Source organism: Camelus bactrianus, chromosome 2 (genome assembly GCF_048773025.1).
Source record: "Camelus bactrianus isolate YW-2024 breed Bactrian camel chromosome 2, ASM4877302v1, whole genome shotgun sequence".
Taxonomy (NCBI): Eukaryota; Metazoa; Chordata; class Mammalia; order Artiodactyla; family Camelidae; genus Camelus; species Camelus bactrianus.
The window spans coordinates 136437843-136460356 of NC_133540.1; the positions used below are offsets into that span (position 1 = coordinate 136437843).

At 52.9% G+C, this 22514-nt stretch overlaps 1 protein-coding gene across 2 annotated transcripts in view; it reads right to left on the reverse strand.

Moving 5' to 3' along the window:
- Window positions 1-22514, reverse strand: part of PDE6B (phosphodiesterase 6B) — a 30269-nt gene that overhangs the window by 2338 nt on the left and 5417 nt on the right. Inside the window, exons 4-21 of one of the 2 annotated variants that reach the window (XM_010958732.3) lie at window positions 11485-11625; window positions 11321-11395; window positions 10386-10450; window positions 9535-9601; window positions 9319-9366; window positions 8462-8611; window positions 8056-8199; window positions 7576-7641; window positions 6966-7112; window positions 5744-5851; window positions 5236-5345; window positions 4935-5022; window positions 4443-4543; window positions 4070-4177; window positions 3430-3493; window positions 3054-3128; window positions 1573-1656; window positions 249-396 (exon numbers count right to left, since the gene is read on the reverse strand). In XM_010958732.3, the coding sequence (XP_010957034.1) occupies window positions 249-396; window positions 1573-1656; window positions 3054-3128; window positions 3430-3493; window positions 4070-4177; window positions 4443-4543; window positions 4935-5022; window positions 5236-5345; window positions 5744-5851; window positions 6966-7112; window positions 7576-7641; window positions 8056-8199; window positions 8462-8611; window positions 9319-9366; window positions 9535-9601; window positions 10386-10450; window positions 11321-11395; window positions 11485-11625 (1789 nt within the window). The remainder of the gene's footprint in view (window positions 1-248; window positions 397-1572; window positions 1657-3053; window positions 3129-3429; window positions 3494-4069; window positions 4178-4442; window positions 4544-4934; window positions 5023-5235; window positions 5346-5743; window positions 5852-6965; window positions 7113-7575; window positions 7642-8055; window positions 8200-8461; window positions 8612-9318; window positions 9367-9534; window positions 9602-10385; window positions 10451-11320; window positions 11396-11484; window positions 11626-22514) is intronic. The other variant, XM_045519486.2, reaches the window with a different exon arrangement.

Here is a 22514-nt window from a genome sequence, read left to right on the forward strand (position 1 = left end):
AGGAACTGGGTGAGTTCTTTTGGTCTGGCTTGATGGATACACTGAATCAGCAGGGACGGGCCTCCCCACAGTGGCTTCCTGTGCAGTGAGAGACCCCAGTGCGCTAACCACAGGGCTGCCTGAAGCCTGGCTTTTCTCCACATGTAACTGGGTTGTTTAATTCCCTGTCCTCATGCTCTTTAACTTGGGGGATTCACCACATGCCTGCCCCCTGCCAGTCTCAGCCGTGGCAGGTGAGGAGCCCAGACCTTTCTTGGCCGCCGTCCTCTCCTCCTCCTTCTTCTCCAGAGCCTTCACCTTCTCCTCGTACTCATCGGCCAGGGCCTTCCATTCCTTCCTGTTGTTCTGCAGCCGGTCGAACATGGGCAGGATCTCCTCGTGGAAGCGGGAAAACTCCTGGAAAGGGAATTGGGAAGTCTGACCGCACCTCCCAGGGGCTCCTGTGTGGCCTGGGACAGGTGGCTTCCCCACGCCTGTTCCTCCCTGGCGCTATCCTGGCCCTACTGCCCTGGTGAGGGAGGGAGGACCACTGAGCTGTCCTGTTCCCAGCAAAGGCCTGAAAAGGGAGAAAGGCTTGGGGGTTGTGTCCTTGAGGTCAGAACAGGAGCTGCGGGGTGAGGTCCCTCAGAGAGAAAACAACTGTGGAAGGGACGTTGTCAGAGGTGGGCAGCACTGGGAAGACTTGGCAGGCCCTGAGGCTCCTTCACTTGTCTCACGTGCACATCACATGGATCACAGAGTGCATATGATCACACTTGAACACCCATGAGACATGCAGTGTGTGTCACGTGGACACATGCACACACGAACCATACACAAGCTATGTGGGTGGATGGGGTTGGGCAGTGGGAAGGGAATGCCTGATGGGGCCTCAGCATGAGACCCCTTTAGGGACCAGTGCGTACATCCTGGTCCTGCCTTCCTCCCCAGCACTCATAGCCCCTCGGTGGTGTTTCAGTGAAGGGCAGTGTGAGGCCTCAGGAGCTGAGGTGGGGAGTGGGACAGGGCCAGTCAGGAGTGACTTCACTCAGAACCAGACAACTTCCTCCTTGGAGTGTGGGGTCTGCCCTGAGACTGCAGCGAACAGCCGGGGTGGAGCTTGTGATGTGGTGGTAGGTGTCACTCAGGAGGGCTCTGCCCCCTAACTCCCTGGCCAGTCCCTGGAGCTGATGTCACAGCACCTGCTCCAGGTCCTTGGCACATGTCCCACTGTCACTCAGATGTGTCCAGGTGTTTGCTGGGCCTGACACACTAAGCTGGTGACAGTGGACCACCCCCCTCCTCCCAGTGTTTAGACACTGGACAAATGCACCGCAGTGCCCTAAGGTGGGTTCTGGAAAGGAGGTTTTAGGTAAGACCTCAAGGTGAGCAGGACATTCCAGGAGGGAGAAAGCTGGGTGGGAAAGCTCGTGGTGCTTCTGAGGAATTGACGGGGTGAGGTAGAGGGAAGGGGCCCCCTTGGGGGTGACACTGAGGATTTCAGAAGTTAAGTGCAGATGCAAGGAGTATGGGAGCCCCACACCAGCACCCCATCTTTGGCAAACCCAAGCAGCCCAGGACCGCCCTGCTCACCTTGTACACGAACGTGCACACAAAGTCGATGAAGCCGACCTGCAGTTTGGGGAGCTCGGCCGCCTTGTTCCGGTCCATCATAGGCTTGTAGGGGAGCAGGGGCACTGTGAGGCACTGAATGGTGGGTGTGCCCGGCACCTCCCAGAGACCCCCAGACTCAGCCCCACCTGAGCTCGATGAACTTGTCCATGGAGACAGAATGAGCACTGCCTATGGGCCCAGCTTGCTTTAGAAGGGAGAGCCAGGACGCTCCACTCCCCTCCAAGCCAGCGGCCCCTGCTCTGGGGCAGTGTCCTGGGGAGTGCTGGGCTGAAGCACTGTCAATACCCCCTCCCCTCAACCGTGAAGAGCTCACTTGCCCCTTCCTCTAGCTTCCCCAGCGAGCTATCCATGGTGCTGATCCAAGACCTGGCCCTGACTCCTGAGGGGCGAACCCTAGATGCGCTTGGAGGAGCTGTCCTTAGTGTCCACAGACTCTGGACCCCCATGGGCTGCCTCCTGGCAGTCTTTTCCTCACAGTTGCCCACCGTGCTCAGCGTGCCGCGCGGATCCATGCAGGATCCTAGAGGCCCTGGCCCGGAGCGGACAAACAGGCTGCCTGTCCTTACCCCAAGAGACTTTGCTAGTTTGTTGGGGCACCCTTTCCTGCAGTCTGCACCTGGCCCAGAGCCCTCCCAGCCCCGTGCTCAGACAGCTCTTCAGTGGCTGGAGTTGGCTTGTGAGACAAAACCTCTCTCCATGTCTTCTGCACATTCTTGGGCATTGCTTGTGTCCTTGTTGCCTGGTACCTATGCAGGTACAACTTCAGTCTACCAACGGATTCCTGATCCCACATTGCTGACCTGAAGGCCCTGGCATCATAATGGCGCTGCAGGCAGATGGAACTCCAGGCACACACAGACTGGCCTCCTTCCTTCCCCTCCACCTCTGTGAGGTCCAGTGACCACAAGGGCACAGGTCCAAGCCCCAGTGTCCCTCCAGTATTGGACACTCCTACTGTCCACACTACTCTGGCCTTCCCCCGTGCGCCCTGCCTCCTCTCCACCTCCCCCTTCCAGCCACAGACACATTCAGGGTGTGAACCCTGAACTCCAGCCACCAGCTTTCTCTGGCCTGGCACTATCCCCACGGGCCAGGCCTGCCCTGCCCTAGCCTTCCTAGAGCTGCTCATGACGTGGCAGGGGCTCACCGCAGAGCTGCCTGGGCCCACAGAGGCCTCTGGTAATGAGCCGCAGCCTGGTTCTGCAGCTTCAGCAACAGCTTTCTGCCTCTGTGCCGCCATCGCAACTTTACCCAATCCCTACTTTCCGCAACTTTACCCAGATCCTGGGCCCACTAAATTCTCACCAGGCTCCTCTCACATGACCCTACGCAGTGAAATTTAGGCCCCAGGACCCCTGGGGGCCCCTGTCTGCCCAGAGCTGGGCCTGGAGCTCCCAGTGACCATGATGGGTGTGGTGGATCCTGGAGTCCACACTCACAATGGGCTGCTGGTCCAGGACCGTCCTCTCTAAGTCTCCTTGTTCCCAGAACTCAGCCGCTACCAGAAGGGCCACCTGCAGTGCACACAAAAGGCATTCATCCTGTAGAATTCAGTGCCTGGTCAGATGTTGTCCTGAGATCCTGCCAGGAGGCCCGTGCCCCCTCGGTCTTCTCCATCCCAGACTCTGGTGGCCCTACTATTCAGGCTGGGCTGGCACACTGGAATGCAGAAGCCCCTTCCTCCGTGGCGGCACTGGTTGGCCCCCGAGCTGGGAAGCCGCCAGCAGCACTACTCTCAGATGACTGGGTCTGTCCCCCATTCCAGGCTCCACCCAGATGCAACCCCATGAGCACTGGGCCCCGTGTGGCTCTGACCTTGCTCTGGACTTCCCAGGGCTTGGTGATGGCAGACAGGTCACACGCCGTCATCATCATGGCCCTGTGGGCAAATGGAGCTCCAGGCACACCAACACTGGCCTCCCTCCCTCGCCTCCACCCAGTGAGGTCCAGTGACCGTGGGCACAAGTCCAAGCCCCAGTGACTTCCAGTAGTGGACGGTCCTACCTTGCACACCACTGCAGCTCTCTCCCCATGCTCCCGGCCTCCTCATCCCTCCCTCTTGCAAGTTTTTATTGGGGGCTTTTAAGTGCTGGTGCTTTACACATATTTCCTTGTTAGATCTCTGGGACAGGCCTGGGGGAGGATGTAGTTCTGAATCTCCACTTGGCAGATACAGGAATGGAAGCTCCTAACGTGAGCAAGCTATTGCTAAAGGCCACAAACTGAACACGGCCTGTCTGACCGCAAATCCTGCTGCCTCCGCCAGAGGAGAGCAGGTGAGGCAGCGCGTTTGTCTGAGGCACGGAAGCTGTCAAGAAATCAGCTGTTTTTGCTTTGGAACGTCAGGGGCGGGGCGGGGGGCGTGGCGTTGGGTCTCCTAGTCCTGCGGGGTTGGGGGTGAGGTCTACAGGATTAACCAGCGGTGGAGGGGCGGAGACGTTGCCCTGCGGCTCACATGACTATCTCCTTCCGCGTCGTCTCCAGGGAGAGGTACTCCACCCAGCTCTTTCGGTCCTCGTAGTTCTTGGACTCATCCACAATCTTCTGGAACATTGTCCTCTTCCTGAACCCCAAGGACAAAGGGAGGGAGTCGATCGCCGCCCCCTCGCCCCCACGCGTCTGCCTTGATCTTAACGCCGCCCACCCTTCTAGGAGAGGAACCCAGGCGGGGATTCCAGGCCTTGTGGGGCGCGGGGCGGGCGCGGGGCGGGCGCGGGGCGGGCGCGGGGCGCGCGCGGCTGCCGGGAGGTGCGGCCCTCTCCAGCCAGGCTCCCTCCCCACGGGCCCTACCCAGGGGCCCCCTGAGGACAGGCGGCGGCCGCACCCACTTGAAGTAGAGCGCCAGATCCGTGGCGATGATGGCGATGTCCATTAGGTGGATTACGTGCTCGTGCTGCCGCCGGTTCAGATTCTGGTAGATGTTAAGGCTCTGCGGGAGGGCCTCGGGTTACAGATGTGGCCCGGCAGCCCCTTCGCCCTCCCCTCCCTCCTCCACGTCCTGGAGGTCTTCCGTCTTATACCCAAGGATCACGGGCACCAGACCCAGGTGGACCCACATCGTGGCGGGAGGGCCCCTAACCCCCTCCGTCCCACCCCGCGGTGGGGGCAGTTCCAAATTGGAATCACCAGGCAGAACCCATGGCCTCACTGCCGCCAAGCCTGCGTCCCTTCTCCAGCCTCACTGGGGCCTCCCACACAGGTCAGAACATCTGCTCTCTGGACAGTCTGTGGTGTGGACGCTGGCCTGGGGAGCTCCAGGAGTGTTGGCGAGGGTCAGCTGACCAGGAAATACCTCCAGTGTATAAAGGGACAACACGAACCTCCTCAGAGAGCAGGAACTTCCCGAACTCTAGGTGATGTCGCTCCAAAATCGAGGAGCCGTGGAGCTTGGCTAAAGGGTTCTGGGATCTGGTACAGAGGTTTTATGAGAAACAAGTCGTGGTCAGAAGCCCTGAAGCGGGCATCTGCCCTGCCCCCTCCGTGGGGAAGGACCCCCTGGATGCTGCAGCCCCTCCCAAGCAGATGGCTTTCCCAAGCCCAGTCTACAGCCAGGCCCCTCCCTGGCGATGCTCCAACTAAATCACTTGACAGCTATGTGGGGGTTCCAGGGCGCACGCCTACTTCATCTGGTACAGGTTGTTGGTGCCCCGGTGGTCGATGTCGTGGCACAGGCCGGCGGTTACCATTGCAAAGGCCTCCAGGTCTGTGTAGTAGCTCTTCAGTTTGCCTGTCTGCAGAGACAGGTGCCCAGATCCTGCTGCCTGGCCAGCACCCTCGCCCTGCTTCCTTCCCTGCTCTGGGGGTGGGGCAGGCAGGGTGGGCCTGGCCCCGCTGCCCCTCCCCAGCTTCCAGTGCTGGCCACCCTCTTCCTGGGCGGGGGTGTGCGACAGTAGGAGGAGTGTCTGCCTCCTCCACCCCCTACCCTTTTTTTTTTCTTAACATTTTCTTGTTGAGTTACAGTTATTTTACAATGTTGTGTCATCCACCCCTCTACCCTTGAAGGCCCACACCTCCCACATGGAGGAGCCCCCACTTCCAGGCACCCTGGGCACTGTCCTTATGAACCAGGAGGGTCTTCACAACCCTGATCAGAAGGAGGCGTGCTCTGCCCCCTGCCTAGTTCACGCACCATGAGCAGGGTGAACATCGTCTGGGCCACGTTGAAGCCGTGGCGCCAGTTGTGGTAGGTGATTCTCCGGTACCCTTTGCTCACGGAGAACAGGAACCGCACCAGGACCTGAGGGAGCCAGGAGGAGCCAGCTCTGGGCACTGAGCGCCGACTCCCACCAATGCATTCATAGCTGACAGCTGTGTGAAAGGCCTGCTCGCCTGCCACCCCACATCCCATCCCCTTTCCCTTCGACTCTCCCTGTCCCAGTGATTCACCACTGGCCTCCAGCCACCTTTGCGGGTGGCACCTGAGGATGGACGAGGGGTGGCAGGCAGCTGGGGTGGGCAGAGCCAAAGCTAATAACAGCTCTGGCATTCACAGGACATTGCCAAGCCCCTGGGAAGAGGACTCCAGGCAAGGGGCTAGATAGTTTAGAAGAAAAGGTCCATTTCAGGCCTGGGTATCTGAATAGGGCAGAATGTGTGGGCACCTGGCACAGGGATGGGGACAGGAGATGGTGGCTGAAGGTCCAGAGACCAAGAGGTGGCAGGAGGGGTGGACGTTTTTCTGCAGGGCAGTTGTCTCTGGAGATCAAAGGGAGCCTCTTATTAATTACACTGTTTTTTTAGGGCCAGGAAATTATTTGGAAATTTAAAGAAATTCTGTTAATATTTTCTATAATTTCTTTCCCCTTAGTTTTCCATAAAGTTTCTTTAGAAAATTCCAGCCTGCTGCACTTGTTCTCAGGGGGCATCAGGAAGACAGCTCCTTCCCTTAGGTGGTGGGGAAGCTGATGCTCCCTGAGGTGTGGAGGGGGATGCAGGGCAGAAGCTGGAAAACCACAGGCAAGTGGCAGGGCTGTGGGCAGAGCTGGGAAGGTGGTCCCCTCCTCCCTGGGACCATCTCTGAGGGGCCCTCTGTGTTCACACCTGGAGGATGCTGTTGCTTTCCCCACAGGTGAGGGGCTGCTCCTGTTTCCTCTTCATCCCACACCAAACACCCACTGATGCCCAGTGATGCACTTGATCAAACTGCCTGGAGCACCTATTCATCAAGCTTCCCATCCATCCGTCCCTCCAGTCATGTACCCCAGGCATACTCACTATGTACATTTTACCTGCCTACACTGTCCATTCCATAATGAACATGCTTGCCTTCAAACTTCTGGTGAGACCTGGGTCCCCTGAACACATTTCCCCCACCAGCTGGTGCATCTGGGACCCTGATCACGACCCCTCACCTCCTGAGGAATCTGGAACTTGCGAACCACGCCTAGCTCATAGTACATCTGGATGCCGCATTTGACCAGCTCTAGCTCCGTGCACTCCAGATCAGAGAAGTGGAACTCGTAGATGTCAAACTTGGTGGGCCCCGGCAGCACTTCCTTCTGTGGGAGGGATTGTGGGGCTGCGGGAGGCAGGCCCACCGAAGCCCACTTGTTCCCCCTCTATTCTCCCAGGACCCAGTGTCTGGTGACATCTGGCCTGTAGCCAAGGGCACTTACCTCCTCTGCTGGCTCAGCCCCTTTCCTCCCCTCTCCTCCCACCTGTGGCCCAACAAGAACTTGCCTGGCTGGGCAGACACAGTGATGTTGTCAGGGAAACAAATGCAAAGATGTGCACACTGGGATACACAGGCATGCACAGAGACAGACGAGGCCGTGTGCGCACACAGGCACACAGAAAGACACACACACACAGACACGGGCACTCACGATGCACAGACAGCAGCAAATACCACAAGGCCACACTCTGCGCCCAGGCTTCCTCCAGCCTCCTGGGTGTGGAGACGTCTCCCCCCACCCTCAGGCTCCTCCCGCCTCCACCTGAGGGGCGGGGTCAGATTCTGACCAAGATTTTCCCCAGCTCATCCTCCTCACAGTCAGCAGGCTCCTTCCCCAGGCGTTCTCTTGTTGGCTAGGAGAGAACACAGATGTGTGATAGACAGAGTGACGGTGTCACCTATTGCCCTGGTGACTGTGGGACAAAGTGACATCTGGCACTAAAGAAGAGCGGGAGCCTTGGGAAGCCCCAGCCGGAGCCTCCGGTTGCAGAGGTGGGTGATGGTGCACGTGAGCCAGCTCACGCTTCCTGCCTGTCCTTGCCTCTCCCACTCTGTTCAGTCTCCTCCTGGACAGTGGTGCTGGGGTCCTCACATGCCATGACCAGAGGGCTGTGGTCACCCCCTACTCACAGCTAGGGGACTAGAGGCACAGGGGAGGGACGCCCCCACCGTGCACAGTGTGTGGGACTCTAGGACAGACGCCAGCCAGTGCAGGATGTGCCCTGACTACTGGGACACCCTGCCTCCCACAGGGGTGCTGGTGATACCAGGATCGACTGGATCTCATCCTTGTCGCATCTCACGTGGTACAGAACCATGTCCTGGGCGATGTCCTTGCGGTTCTCCAGCTTGTTCATCTTGTCGTAGGTGTCCGTGTTCAGCACTGACCAGCCCAGGAACTGCGTGAGAGACTGCAGACGGGGCACAGCATCACCCCCACCCTGAGCTCCTCCTGTGGGCAGGGCCCCAGGCATGCCCTCCTGTGCAGAGAGCTCCTGAAGGGGTCTTCAGTGGCTTCCAGGATGGGACCTTACAGGCCTGCCTTGTCCCCACTCTCCTTGGGCCTCATGCTGGGTCAGGGCCCAGAGCAGATGGCAGGCAGGGCCCTGTGTGGCCGTGTCCCCCCACCACACTGGTGTCACCTCCAGAGCCCCACCTGTGACAGGTGTTTACCTCCATCAGGACCTCATCCTGCTCGTCGAAGGGCTTCCCGTCTTTCCGGTTGTAAAATGTGGCGACCCCCACTATCTCCTCCTTCTTGTTGACGATGGGCATGGAGAGGACATTCTTGATAACCCACCCAGAGTCGTCCAGAGGCCCTTCCTGTAGGGAGAATGTCCAGAGCTGACTGCTGCTCTGGTCCGGCCAGCTGGGTCTGCTGCCCAGGGAGTGGGAACCTTGGGTCTTCTGCCCTCAAGCTGCGGGGCCTGGGTCACTGTTCCTGTCTGTTGGCCCCACCGTGCAGAACTTTACGTACATGAGCGAGTGTGGTGAAGTGTTCCCCTGAGGAAGCGGAGGCTGTCTCAGCAGGGCGGCTTCCCTGTGTGAGTGCTGTGGCCACACAGGGTCCTCTCCTGGGAGGCCCTCCGCTTGGCTGACTGCTCTGCTGCCAAATTCCTAATTGTTGTTGGCAACGGGCCTGGCCCCCCTCGACTGGGCCCCGCCGGTCTGGCAGCTGTATCTATCTCACACCCCCAAGGCCTGGCCAGTTCCCAGAGGAGGCTCTTAGAGACAAAGCTCATGTCCGCTGGTCCACTTGACCGAGGCCTCCTTCATAAAGGAGCTCGCCCTGATCATGCGGCCTCGAGTGAAGCAGACGTGTGGGCAGAGCAGACGTGAGCCCTTGCCAGGTGCAGCCGCGCCCGGCCAGCCCGCAGACCCGTGTGCACAGAGCACGTGTTTGCTGCCCTCAGCCTCAGAGTTTGAGGTTGTTTCTTAGGTAGCAAAAGTGAATTTAGTTCATCGTTTCTGAACCACAACACCTTCTCTCCTAAGCACAGTACACGTTCTAGTAATGAATAGACAGATACCTGAAATTTGAACATTTCATCAGCCGGGGCATTCATAATGTTACAGATCTGAAAAAAGATCAGAAAAGCAATTACACCTGCAGCAGCCAAATGCACAGTGTGATTCTAAAATGGACTGTCCAAGCTGACGAGCTTCTGAGCAGATGGAGCCGGGGACACAGGCCGGTGGGAAGGGCCAGGGTGCCAGGGACCAGGTGAGGGGCTCAGGGGACTCACAAAGCCACTTTCTGCCACGTAGGTTGGAAGGCCACTGACCAGGGCCCAGTGGTCGGCCGGGGGTGAGCTGCGGGGAGAGAAGCAGAAGTCAGACGAACCAGATGCTCCATTGTGTGTTCTTGCCGACTCTTCTCTGAGCTCCGGGTGGGGCAGAGAAGCCTGCTGAGTTGTGGGAGGCTGGCATGGACTTGAAGAGGGTGAGGGGAGGCGGGGGATGTGGTTTGAGGGTATCTGAGCTGCCTCGCTCCATTTTCTCTGCCCATGCTGAGGCCCCTCCCAGCAGGAACCCCTCCCCTACTGGGGGCCACGTGCTTCATCTCTGCGGGCCAGGGCCTGTGGAGTGGGACCCTGACAGCCTTATGGAGTCAGGGGGACACATGGCCATGTGGCTGTAGGGCTGCAAATGACCAGCTGCCATCTTGGCCTCTCTTGGTTGAGTGCTGCCCCACTCCCCCCGCTTTGCTGCCCACAGGTGGGATGTCCCCTCCTGCCCAGGCCCACTGGGTGTTCAGGGTGAGGCCTCCCCTTCCGGGGGTGGCTGGGTGAGACAAGATGAGACCCCAGTGGCCTCAAAGGTCAGTTGCTACTGACAGGGCCACCTGGACAGCTCACCTGATGCCCTGGATGTCCATCCACGGGGCTTCAGCCCTCCTCACTGCAACCTCCCCAGACTCATCCTCTCCCAGACCTATGAGTCTGCCCCCATCCCCACCACCTTCTGCCTCGTCCCGGTGTGCAGGGTGGAGCCAGGGGCTGCTGACTACACCATGACACGTCCTCAGGCCAGCCCAGCATAGCCCCGGGGTAGTCCTGCCCCCCGGTGATTCTTCTCCTAAAACCCCGGCACTCACGGGATGACTTTGATGTCTTCCTTGCCGTGGAGGATGTAGTCAATGACTTTGTAGAAGAGGATTTCCTGAGAAACAGACCACAGCAAGCGTGAGGGGTTCCCCAATCAAGGTGAGAGGAACCACCCTGGACACACACCCCCACATGACACACCACGTACACCCACATAATTACAACAGGCATGCACGTGATGGACATACATGCACCGTCACTGACTCGTGTGGGACACACAGTTGCCACTCTGGTTTATATGTGTCTTCCCTCCATCGGTGTCCTACTCAAGCCCGCACACCCGCTGGACCCCATGCGCCTTCACACAGACACACGCAGCCCACCAGGCCTGGACAGTTGTCACACACACACACACACACACACACACAACTATGGCAAGTCATGGTCACGTCCAGGCCTTGTGCAGAGACTCCTGTGCATACTGGGTGCATGGGACCATGGAGTCCCTGTGCTGTCCTGCTATCACTCCTACCTGACAGGTGAGGGGACTGGGGTGGGGCTGGGCTTTGAAGCGTGTCCCCGGCTGGATGCACAAGGAGCAGGGGTATCTGCCCGGGTTCCTACCTGCTCACACACACATGCACACACATGTGGCTCCACTTGGGGAGATGTTACAGTGATTTAAGAATAGTGCAGTGGGAGGTCTGGCCAGTCACAACAGATGCTGGTCATTGCAGCCAGGCTGACCACATTTGTCAGGAGACCAGCCCTGTCCCCTGGCCCGGGGAGGACCTGCAGGCTGGAGTTGTGGAGATGGCACTCGGAGGCCTGCAAGCCCACAACCATGATCCTTGCCTCTCCACACCCTTCCCCCAGCCCTCCCTCTCCCACCCTGGGTAGGGCTGGGACAGGCCCCTTCCACCGCTGGAGCTGAGGTCAGGAAAACCGGAGTGTGCGGGCAGAGCCTGCCTGTATCATGACTTACCCGGCCGTCAGGGGTACGCGGGCCTGAGTACGGCTGGGCTTCTCCCATCAGCACAGGCCACACATCAAAGAATTCCTGGACAGAGGAGAGAAGAGACTGAGTCACCGAGTCGGCATGGGGCAGACAAAGTTGGCCAGGAGGACTGTGGGGCACTGAGGCTTCACCTTCTCCTTGGTCATGTCCAGGAGGCCCACTGAGTATCGGTCACAGTTCAGATAGGCCCGCACGGTGTAGAAGGCCTTGTGGAACTGCCTCTCAATGTCTGTCAGCTCCTCAAACACCTTGTTGGCCGACCACAGCAGCACCTGGGGAAGTGACACACCTGTGGGCCTATGGCCACACCCACACACAGCTGTCTGACCACAGCAGCACCTGCGTGTAAACTGTCACACTTGACACATACATGCATCTGACCCCAGAACCCTGGAGGGACACTGATCAACGGTGCCTCTCCCAACAGAATCTCCACAGAGGGCTAGCAAAGAGCGTTTAATCCAAGCACAGGACTCCCTGCTCCCTGCCTCAGGGGCCCTGGACACCTCCAGGAAGATGAGGCCTCTGGGACTTGGCCAACCCTAGTTGCTCACTGGCTGGTGCTGGCCTCAGGCTGGGTTCAGGAGTGAATGAACGAAAACTGCAATCAGTTGCCCATAGGTTGAAAGGCAAAGGTCTGACCAGCTAGCCTTGATAGTTAGCCTGTGAGACACGGGCTTGAGAATATAAAGCCACTGTTTTCTGGATGTCAAGTGCTTTTGTGGTCTCTGAAAAGCGAGTTGAGAGTGACGAGGCACTGACCTGCTCCAGGAGGCCCTGGCCAGACTGTGGCCTGGACATCAACCCCCGACAGGGCCCCAGGCTGCTGTCCAGGGCCACCAGACGGGCTATCCTCCCCACCTCCTCAGCCACTGCCCACAGGTAGTTCCCTCTAGGCCCCACCCTTTCACACCCACTCAGGGTGCCCAGCCCCTCCTCCACCGGGATTCTTCCAGGCGTGGCTCCCTTCCTGCCACCCCCACCCTTGAAACCCTCTACAGCAAACCCACCCTTTGTTGTCATAGGGAGGGATGGGCTTTGGAGACCCCATTTGCCCTAGAGTCCTCTAACCAGGAGGCAGTCCACCACCCACCTCTCCCCACTGGTGGAGGAGGCTCATGGAGATTTGATCCCGACCATCTCCCCCCATTGGTGGAGCAGGCTTTCCCAGAGGCCTGGTCCCACCCCTCTCTGCATCTCTTGTTGCACTCCCACTGTGTCCTCAACGCTCATTCTGACCAACCACAGGGCCTTTGCACAGGCTCTGGCCTCTGTCTTCATAGCTCTTATCCCAGAACTTCCTCATCCCTGAGTCTCACTTAGCCTAAAGTTTTCTCAGGAAGGCCTTCCTTGAGCACCCGCTGACCCAGATCCCCTGCAGCACCCCATTTCATCCGTGACCTCGCAGAGGCACGTCTCACTGTCTCCTAACCACAAACTCCGTGACGTCGGGTGGTACAGCTTTTTCATGGCCAGAGCTTCACTTCGCCTCTGAGTGCTCAGGGTGTGCTTGCTGAGTGTGTGGAAGGTGGTGAGATTTGCTGCTCTAAAGCAGACTGTCTGAACTCCTTGTTCCGCAGCCAGCTACCACCTGGAAGTCTGCACACCTGTGTCGGGGGAGGGAGGGAGTAATGGCCTGGAAATGGAAGAACCCAGCACAGAACTCTCCACCTTTGCCACTACACAGTGGGTGAGAATGCCACCCTGCCTCCCCCCAGCTCTGTGACCTCGGCAAAGTCAACTAACTTGGAGACCTCAGGCTCCCCACCGATAACATGGGATGATGATGCTCCACCTTCCAAATGCTGGGAGGATTAAAGGTGGAACAGGTGTCATGCTCTTGGAGGAGCGCCTGGCTCTTGGGAACCCTAAATGCCAGTGTGAACATGCCTGTGAGTGTGCCTGTGAGTGTGCGTTAGCCACCTGTGCATCTGTCCCACAGGTACTCACTGAGCTCTCCCTGGGTGCAAATCCCTGGTTGGGACTGGAACCCACATCCCAGATGTCAGAGGTTGGGGGCGGTCTGGTGCTCAAAGATGTCCTGGATGACTGAGCTCAGGGTGGGGTGTCTGGGCTGCACACCTAATTTTTGAGGCACCTGAGTACTTCAGTCCGCAAACCCATCCCCTAGGAGAGGGACAGAGTGAGGAGGAAAAGGGCTTAGGCCTTACAGCTCAGCCTCTAGGCGAGACCTTCCTCCACTCCCCACCCCTACCCTCCTTCTGTCCCAGCAGAGCGTCTCCTGTCACCCCTGCCCCTCTGGTGCCCCAGTCAGACCAAGGGCCAGTCACCACATTGAACCCTGCTATGAAGCAGGTCCTGTTATGGCCCCAAGGAAGTGGGGGCTCTGCAGGTTAGGCACATATCCATGGTGGTCTGAAGCCAGGCAGCCCGGCCCACCCCGAGGCTTTGCCCTTTCCCCCTTCTTCCTATTTCCGTGTTTGACTCTCTGAGTTGAGTCTGGTGCACAAATCTTCAGAACGCAGCTGGATGGATTTTTACATCAGCATGCACATGTGTAACCATTGCCAGGTCAGGATTTAGAGCAGTCCAGCAGGCCAGGACCCTCAGGGAGAGGCCTTGAGGGTGAGGGGTGGGGCCCAGCCGTTTTAGAAAAGCTAGAAACCCTGATTCTTATGTAAAATCTGGAGACTTGCAAATCAAACAGGGGGCCTTGTGTGGCCGATGACAAGGGCCCTCTTCGGGGGCAGCTCATGCCTCACCCTGTGAGTCTCCAGACCTTGCCCCTTCCCAGGGAGTGGCAAACCCTTCCTGGCCTCAAGCCTGTGCCCACAGTCACCAGTGCTCACAGCCCGGACAAAACCCGGACACAAAACCCGGTGACTGTTTGAGTGAACGAGCGTGTGGTCAGCCAGGGGCTGCAGCATCGCCCTGCACGGAGTCACTGTGTTCTGGTTTAATGCTCTGAGATGAAAGCTGGTGAGGGACCAGCTGGTGACATGGAAAATGAGGGACGTCCAACTGCACGTGAGGACAGACAATACAGAGGCCCACACAGCCGCTGGAAGGGCAGGCTGACCTCGTGAGGTGTCAGGATACTGGGAGAACAGGGGGCAGACAGGAAAGATGACCCCATGGGCCCCGGGCAGCTTGTGCTCCCAAAGCTCTTCCTTAGCGGTAAGCTTCCGAGAGTCGGTCACTGAATCTCCGGGATTTTGTGAGCTGGTTGTTAAACACAGTCATTATTCAAGTTAAATAACACTAACTTAAAAATTAAGAATATTAAGGCAAAGGTAATAAATATACAAATCATCATTTCCTCATTATTTCACTATTGTCCATACTCTTAAGATATTTTATGGTGGGAAGATGGCCCACCCTGTGTCCACCTCTCCCCAACCTCGTGTCCAGTGACATCACAGCGGGAGCCCAGTGATGGAAGCTGGCCTGCACTGCCCAGGGTGGAGAGGCGTGCCAGCCCCTCCTTGCTGCCTCCTGACCACACATCCTGACTTCCGCTTGTCACACATCTAGAATGTGAGAGCAGCCTTTGAGCATGTGTGTTCTCCGCAAAGCCTTCTGACATCGGTGCCACTCGCCCTGTCCTGGGAGGGGCAGGGCGCCTCCTCCAGTCTTCACGATAAGCCAGTGGATCGTGGACAGAAGGACAGCCTGGAAAGAAGGGGAAGCCAAAATCCTGCACCAATGGGCCTTTCGTCCAGCTTCTGGTGCAGCATGGACTGTTAGGCAGTGGAAATCACAGTTGTAACTGACCAGTCAGCTTGACACAGTAGACCGGAGAGGAATGCCACCATCCCAGGGCCAAACCTAGGATGTCCTTGCTGCTTCTATGGCCTCTGACCAAAGTGGCTGAGACACTTTCAGAAAGGCATTGCTGGGGACCCCTGAGCCAGAGTCCCCAGGGAGAGTGATCAGGAAGGACCCACTGGGGCAGTGGGGAGAGGACACCAGTGCCTGAGGAGGGCCCAGGGCCCTGGAGGGTCACTGCAATTTGGGGGAAGGGGGTGAGCACTGTGCTGAGAACTGCCTTTATTCTCACAGCTACTCCCACAGCACAAGGAAGAGAAAAAAATAAGGTGCAGGCAATGTGGGAGCCAGTCTCTGTTCATTCTCGACTTTTCTTTTCAAGAAGAGCTGTGAGGTAGAGCCCTGTACTTTGTGCAAATTAATTAGTTTTCTTTAAAATACTGTCCAGTCTGTTTGGGCTCAGAAATGGCTTTCTATGAGGGTTAGGCAACTTGAGTGGAACTCAGAGCACTTGGCTGACATGGACGTCCATTGTTAGAATTCCCACCTAAAGCCCCTCTGTGCCCGCGTGTGGCCCGAGGAGCCAGAGACCACGAGTTTCCAGGTGGCCTGCGTTTCCTCAGGGTCAGAAAGTTACTTGCTGGAAGGATATTTATTGCCTGGCTTGGGTCTGGTGTGACTGGACACCAGCACAGATAAACATCCCAGAGTCGTAGAATTCACTTTCTGCCGGGGGTGGTGGCTAGAACACAGACAGAACAAACAAACCACCCAGCGTGTTGCAGGGGACTCAGTAGCTGGGGTCAGGGAGGGAATGCAGGGCCAGAGGGTGGGGTGCTTGGGTCAGGGGAGACCTCTCCACAAAGGAGCCATGTGGTGTGAGGAACAGTGTTCTTGGCAGAGGGACCAGCAAACACAAAGGCCACCTGGTGACACTACCTAAGTTTTCAAAGTCTGGTTCTGACTGCTGAGTTGGGGTGGCAGTTGAGGTGCAGAAGGAAAGGGACCCTGAGATAGTATGCATGAAGGGGAGCAGAAAAGTAGGGTATCTGGAGAGGGAGGGGGGCTCGGGGCATTCACGTCGAGAGTTGAAAACATGGTTTCTCCTGAGACCCGACTTTCCTGGGGGAAACACAGTCCATCTGGGTGAGATTCACTGGGGGAAAGTGCATGGGGGAGCCTGGCCCAGAAAATGCCCCTAGACTTGCCTCCCCAAGGCCCGCACCTGGGGTGTGGGGGATTGGATTTCAGTCTTGGCCTGAGGCCACTGTTTTGGAGCTGCTGATAAGAATTTGGGGACATGTCCTCACAGCTATTAAGTTACGGGGCCTTGCTGAGGGGGAGCCTCACAGTAAGGGCAGGATGAGAGCACTTAGGACAGCGTGCCCAAGGGAGATGGGATGACCTCCCCCAGTGCAGGAGATACACAGTGAGAATACCTGAAGGAATGATGGCTACAATCCCACCCCACCCTGCCTCGACTTGATGAAAGACATGAATATTACCATCCAAGAATCTCAAAAAACACCAGGTAGGATGAACTCCAACCCCCATCCTCCCGCCCAAGACATATTATAATCAAGCTGTTGAAAGACAAAGAGAATCTTGAAAGCAGAGAGAGAAGTGACTCAGCACACATGAGGACCACCCTCAGCAAGATCACTGGCAGGGTTCTCATCAGAAACTTTGGAGGCCAGGAGGCAGTGGGCTGACATAGTCAAAGTGCTAAAAGTGCTTAAAAAAAACTGTCAACCAAGAATCCCTTATCTGGCACAACTGCCCTTCAAAAGTTAGGGAGAAACTAAGACATTCTCAGAAATCCAAAAGTTGAGGGAGTTCATGACCTGCAGACCTGCCCTCCAAGAAGCGCTCAAGGGGTCCTGCAGGTGACATGAAAGGACACCAGACAGCACCTTGAAGCCACATGGAGAAATAAAGATCTCAGTCAAGGTAAATACATGGGCAACTGTAAAAGCTAGATTTACTATAACAATGGAAACTATGGAACATTGCTGAAATAAAGAAGACATAAGTACATAGGAAGACATTCTCTGATCATGAATTGGAAGACTTAATATTGCTACAATGTCAATATTACCCAAAATGACCTACAGATTCAATGTAATCCATATCAAAACCTCAATGATGTTTTTACAGAAATTAAAAAAAAAACCCATACAAAAGTTCATATGGAATCTCAAGTGACTCTGAATAGCCAGAACAATCTTGAGAAAGAACAAAGCTAGAGGACTTGTAATTCCTTATTTCAAAACATGGTATAAACCTACATTAATCAAAACATGTGATACTAGCAGAAAGACAGAAATATAGATCAATGGACCATCTTAGAGAGTCCAGAAATAAATCTTCACATATATGGTCAAATGAGGTTTGACAAGGGTGCCAAGACCGTTCAACGGGAAAGGGACAGTCTTTTCAACAAATGGCACTGAGAAAGCTGGACATCCACATGCAGAACAAAGCTGAATCCTTACCTCACAGCATAAGCAAAAATTAACTCAAAACAGATCAAGACCTAAATGTAAGATCTAAAACTATGAACCTAGAAGAAAACACAGGGGAAAAAGCTTCATGTCATTGGATTTGGCAATGATCGCTTAGGTGCGACATCAAAGACTCAGACAACCAAAGGAAAAATGGACAAATTGGACTTCCTGAAAATCCAAAATTTTTTGTGCATCAAAGGAGACTATCAACAGAGTAAAAAGGCAACTCATGGATTAGGAGAAAATATTTGCAAACCATAGATCTGATAAGGGAGTAATACCCAGATTATGCAGAGAACTCCTAAAACTCAACAACAGCAACAGAATGAACAACCGGATTAAAAAAATGGGCAAAGAAATTGAAAAGACACTTCTCCAAAGAAGGTATACAAATAGCTGATAAGCATATGAAAAGATAATCAATACCACTAATCATTAGAAGAATGCAAATCAGGACTACATTCAGAACTAACACCCGTTAGGATGGCTACTTTCAAAAACAAAACAACACAAGTGTTGGTAAGGATGTGGAGAAATTGGGACCCCTGTGCACTGTTGGTGGGAACAGAAAATGGTGCAGACACTTAGGAGAATAGCATGGAAGTTATTAAAAAACTGAACAGAACTACCATATGATCCAGCAATTCCACTTCTGGGTACATACTCAGAAGAACTGAAAGCAGGGTTTCAAAGAGATATTTGTACATTCATGGTCACAGCAGCATTATTCACAATAGCTAATGTGTCCATCAACAGATGAATGGATAAGCAAAATATGCTATAGTCATACAATGGAGTACTATTTAGCCTTAAAAAAGGAAGAAAATTCTGTAATATGCTACAACATGGATGAACCTTGAGGATATTATGCTCAGTGAAATAAACCAGTCACAAAGACACGTACTGTAGGATTCCACTTGTACAAGGTACTTAGAGTAGTTAAAATCATAGAAACAGAAAGCAGAGTATGATTTCCAGGGGCTAGGACAGAGGAGACGGGGGAGTCAGTGTTTAATGGGGACAGAGTTCCAGTTTGGGAAGCTGTATGGAGTTTTGGAGATGATAGTGGTGATGGCTGCACAATACAAATGTACTTAACACCACTGAACTGTAGACTTAGAAATGGTTAAGACAATAAATTTTACGTTATATGTATTTTACTACAATGAAAATAGTTGGGAAAAACAGTAGAGGGATGGAGAAATATGTACCATGCTAACATCAATCAAAAGAAAGCTGGAGTAGCTATATTAATTTCATACACAGCAGGCTTCAGAAGAAGGAAAATTGCGGGAGTAAAGAGGAACATTACATAATAATAAAGGGGCCATTTCTCCAAGAAGACATAACACTCCTTAATGTGTATGTATCTACAACTGAGCATCAAATTCCATGAAGCAAAAACTAATAGAACTGCAAGAAAAAATAGATAAAACCACTGTTCTGGCTGGAGGCTTTAGCATTCTTCTCTCAGTTAATTGATAGATCCAACAGGCAGAAAGTCAGTAAGCAAACAGCTGAACCATGCAGCAGTGGACATAATGAGTATCTGCAGACAACTCCACCCGACAGCAGCGGAATGTGCACCTCAAGTTCACACGGAGCAGTCACCAAAACAGACCAGAGTGCGGCCCACAAAACTCGTATTAACACATTTAAAAGAATTAAAAGATTATAAAGAATATATTGTTATACTACAGGACTACACTAGAAATTATTAACAGAAATGTAGTTGGAAAATTCAAAAATACATCAAATAATACACTTCTAATCAATACATGGGTCAAAGAAGAAGTCTCAAGAGAAATTTATGAAGAGTTTGAACTAAGTGAAAATGAAAATACAATTTATCAAAGTTTGTGGGATGCAATGAAAGCAGTGCTTGGAGGGAGATGTATAGCATTGGATGTACATATTAGAAAAGAAGAAAGATTGAAAATCAGTAATCTAGTCTTAGGAAACTAGAAAAAGTAGATTAATTTAAGTCTAAAGCAAGCAGAAGAAAATGAATAATAAGTATTAAAACAAAACCAAAAAACCCCCCCAAATTTGGTAATCCAGAGTAAGTAGCTTAGATTAACTGAATCTTTCAATGCCTTGAAAGACACAAACTACCAACACCCACATCAAAAGAAGCAGGATAATCTGAACAGACCTGTAAGTGTTAAAGACGCTGGGTCTACGTTTAATAATCTTCCAAAAAGGAAAGCCGTGTCCCTGATGGATTCAGGGGTGGATTCCACAAAACATTTAGGGAAGAAATTATGCCAATTCACTACAATTTCTTCCAGAAAACAGAAGCAGAGGGAGTACCTCCTAACCCGTTCTGTGAGGCCAGAATTACCCTCATACCCAAACCAGATAGAGACATTACAGGAAAAAAGAAAAGGAAAAAAATCACAGCCCCAAACCTCTCATGAACAGAGGTGCAAAGATTCTTAACAAGATATTAGCAAACCCAGTCCAATAACATATAAAATTAATTACACTCCATGACCAGGCTGCATTTATCCCAGGTGTGCAACGCTGGCCCAGCATTCGAAAATCAGGTAATGCAATCCACCACATTACCAGGCTAAAGAAAAAAAAAATAACATTATCATATCAATTGATGAAGAAAAAATATTTGACAAAGTCCAACACTCATTCAGAATAAAAGCTCTGAGCAAAGTGGAAACAGAGGGGAAATTTCTCAATTAGCTGAAAATTCTGCAACAACCCTAGTGAACATCTTACTTGACGGTGAGAAAGTGGCCCTTCCCCTAAGGCTGGGAGCAAGGCCTGGAGGTCCCCTCCCGCCACACACGTTCAACACCGCACGCAGTCCTAGCGCTGAGACAAGGAAGGGGAGTGCACTGGATGGGGGTTGGGGAGGAAGGGGTAAAGCTGTCTCTGTCCGCAGACGACACGATTGTCTATGTGAAAATACCAAGGAGTCAGTTTTAAAACCTCCTGGAACTAACAGTGATTGTCTTAAGCTCACGAGGTACAAAGTGGACATACAAAGTCAGTTGCTTTCCTTTATACCAGCAGTGAACAAGTGGAACTTGAAATTAAGAGCATAATACCACTTACGTTAGCGTAAAAATTAAATACTTAGGCACAAATTAACAAAATATGTACGGAATCTATATGCAAAAATGACAAAACTCTGAAGAAATCAAAGAAGCTCGAAATAAATGGAGAGGTATTCTCTGTTCATGAACTGGAAGACTCATTGTTAAGATGCCAGCTGTTCCCAACTTGATGTACAGATTTAATGCAGAACCAATTAAAATATCATCAAGCTATTTCACGCATATGGACAAACTGATTTTAAAGTTGATATAGAAAGGCAAAAAACATAAAATATCTAGCACAATACTGCAGGAAAAAAAGTTGGAGGATTGGTATTCCCAACTTTAAGACAATAAAGCTTCAATTGTGAAGATAGTACGGTACTGGCGAAAAAGCAGGCGTGTAGCTCAATGGGACGGAATTGAGAGCCCAGAAAGACTCACACAAGTACAGTCAGCTGCGGTTTGATAAAAGAGCGAAGGCAACTCAGCAAAGAAAGGCTGGTCTTTCCACGAACTGCTGCTGGAACTACTGGCACATCATGTGCCAAAAAGGTGCATGTGTAGACACAGAACTTATACCTTTCACAGGATTAACCCGTAGACCCGAGTGCAAAATGCAAAACCATAAATCTGCTAGAAGAGGACATAGCACAAAATCTAGGTGACCTTCGGTTTGGTGATGAGTTTTAAGATGTAATACCCACCTATAATCCATGAAGGAAAATTTTATTAAATAAATTTATTAAAATTTTAAACTTCTGTTTCCCAAATACACTATTAAGAGAATGAAAAGACAAGCTATAACGGTGGAGAAATTATTTGCATATCTGATAAAGGACTTAAACCCCAGTTTTACAAAAAAACTCTTAAAACTATAATAAGGAAACAGACAACTTACTTTAAAAAAAGCACAAGAGATCTGAACAGATACCTCACCAAAGAGTACGATTTTCAGGTGGCAAATAAACATATGAAAAGATGTTCAATATCTCCTGTCATTAGGGAGCTGTAAATTAAAACAATAACGAGAAACACCTGTCAGAACAGTTAAACTCCAAGTAACTGACGATACAAAAAGATGCCAAGGACGCACAGCAACAGGAGTTCTCAGTCATTGTTGATGAGTATGCAGAACGGTACAGCCCTTTTTTGGCAGTTTCTCACAAAGTTAAACCCAGTTATACTGTATTATCCAGCAGTCACACTCTTTGGTATTTACTCAACTGCACTGAAAAATTATGCCCACACAAAAACCTGTACACAAATGTTTATAGCAGTTTTATTCATAATTGCCCCCAACTGTAGGCAACCAAGATGTTCTTCCATAGGTGAGTGAATAAATAAACTGTGATACATCCAGACGTTGGAATATTACTCAGCAATACGAAGAAATGGGCTACCAAGCCATGAAAAGACGTGGAGGAACCCTAAATGCACGTTACTAACTGAAAGAAGCCAGTCTTAAAAGGCTGCGTACTGTGTGATTCCAACTATGTGACATTCTGCAAAACTGTGGAGACAGCGAAAGGTCAGTGGTTGCCAGGGCTTTGGTGGAGGTGGGCGTGGAGGGATAACGGGGTCCAGGTCGGTGAAGTGATTCTTCATGGCAACTTAACGGTGGGTGCAGGTCGTGAGGCGTTTGTCAGGGCCTATAGAAATGCACAGCACAAAGAATGAGCCATAATGTGTGCAAACACACAAAGAAAATCGTTTGGTAGTTTGGGAGAGTCCAAGAAAGAATGGAGGCAGTGATGAGATCTGCACGGAAATGCATGAAGCCTCCTCACAAGAGGGGATGGGGAGAGGTGCTGACCTCAGGCCTTTTGGAAACGAGTAGTGAGTGTCGTCCACAAGAGTCAAAGAAAG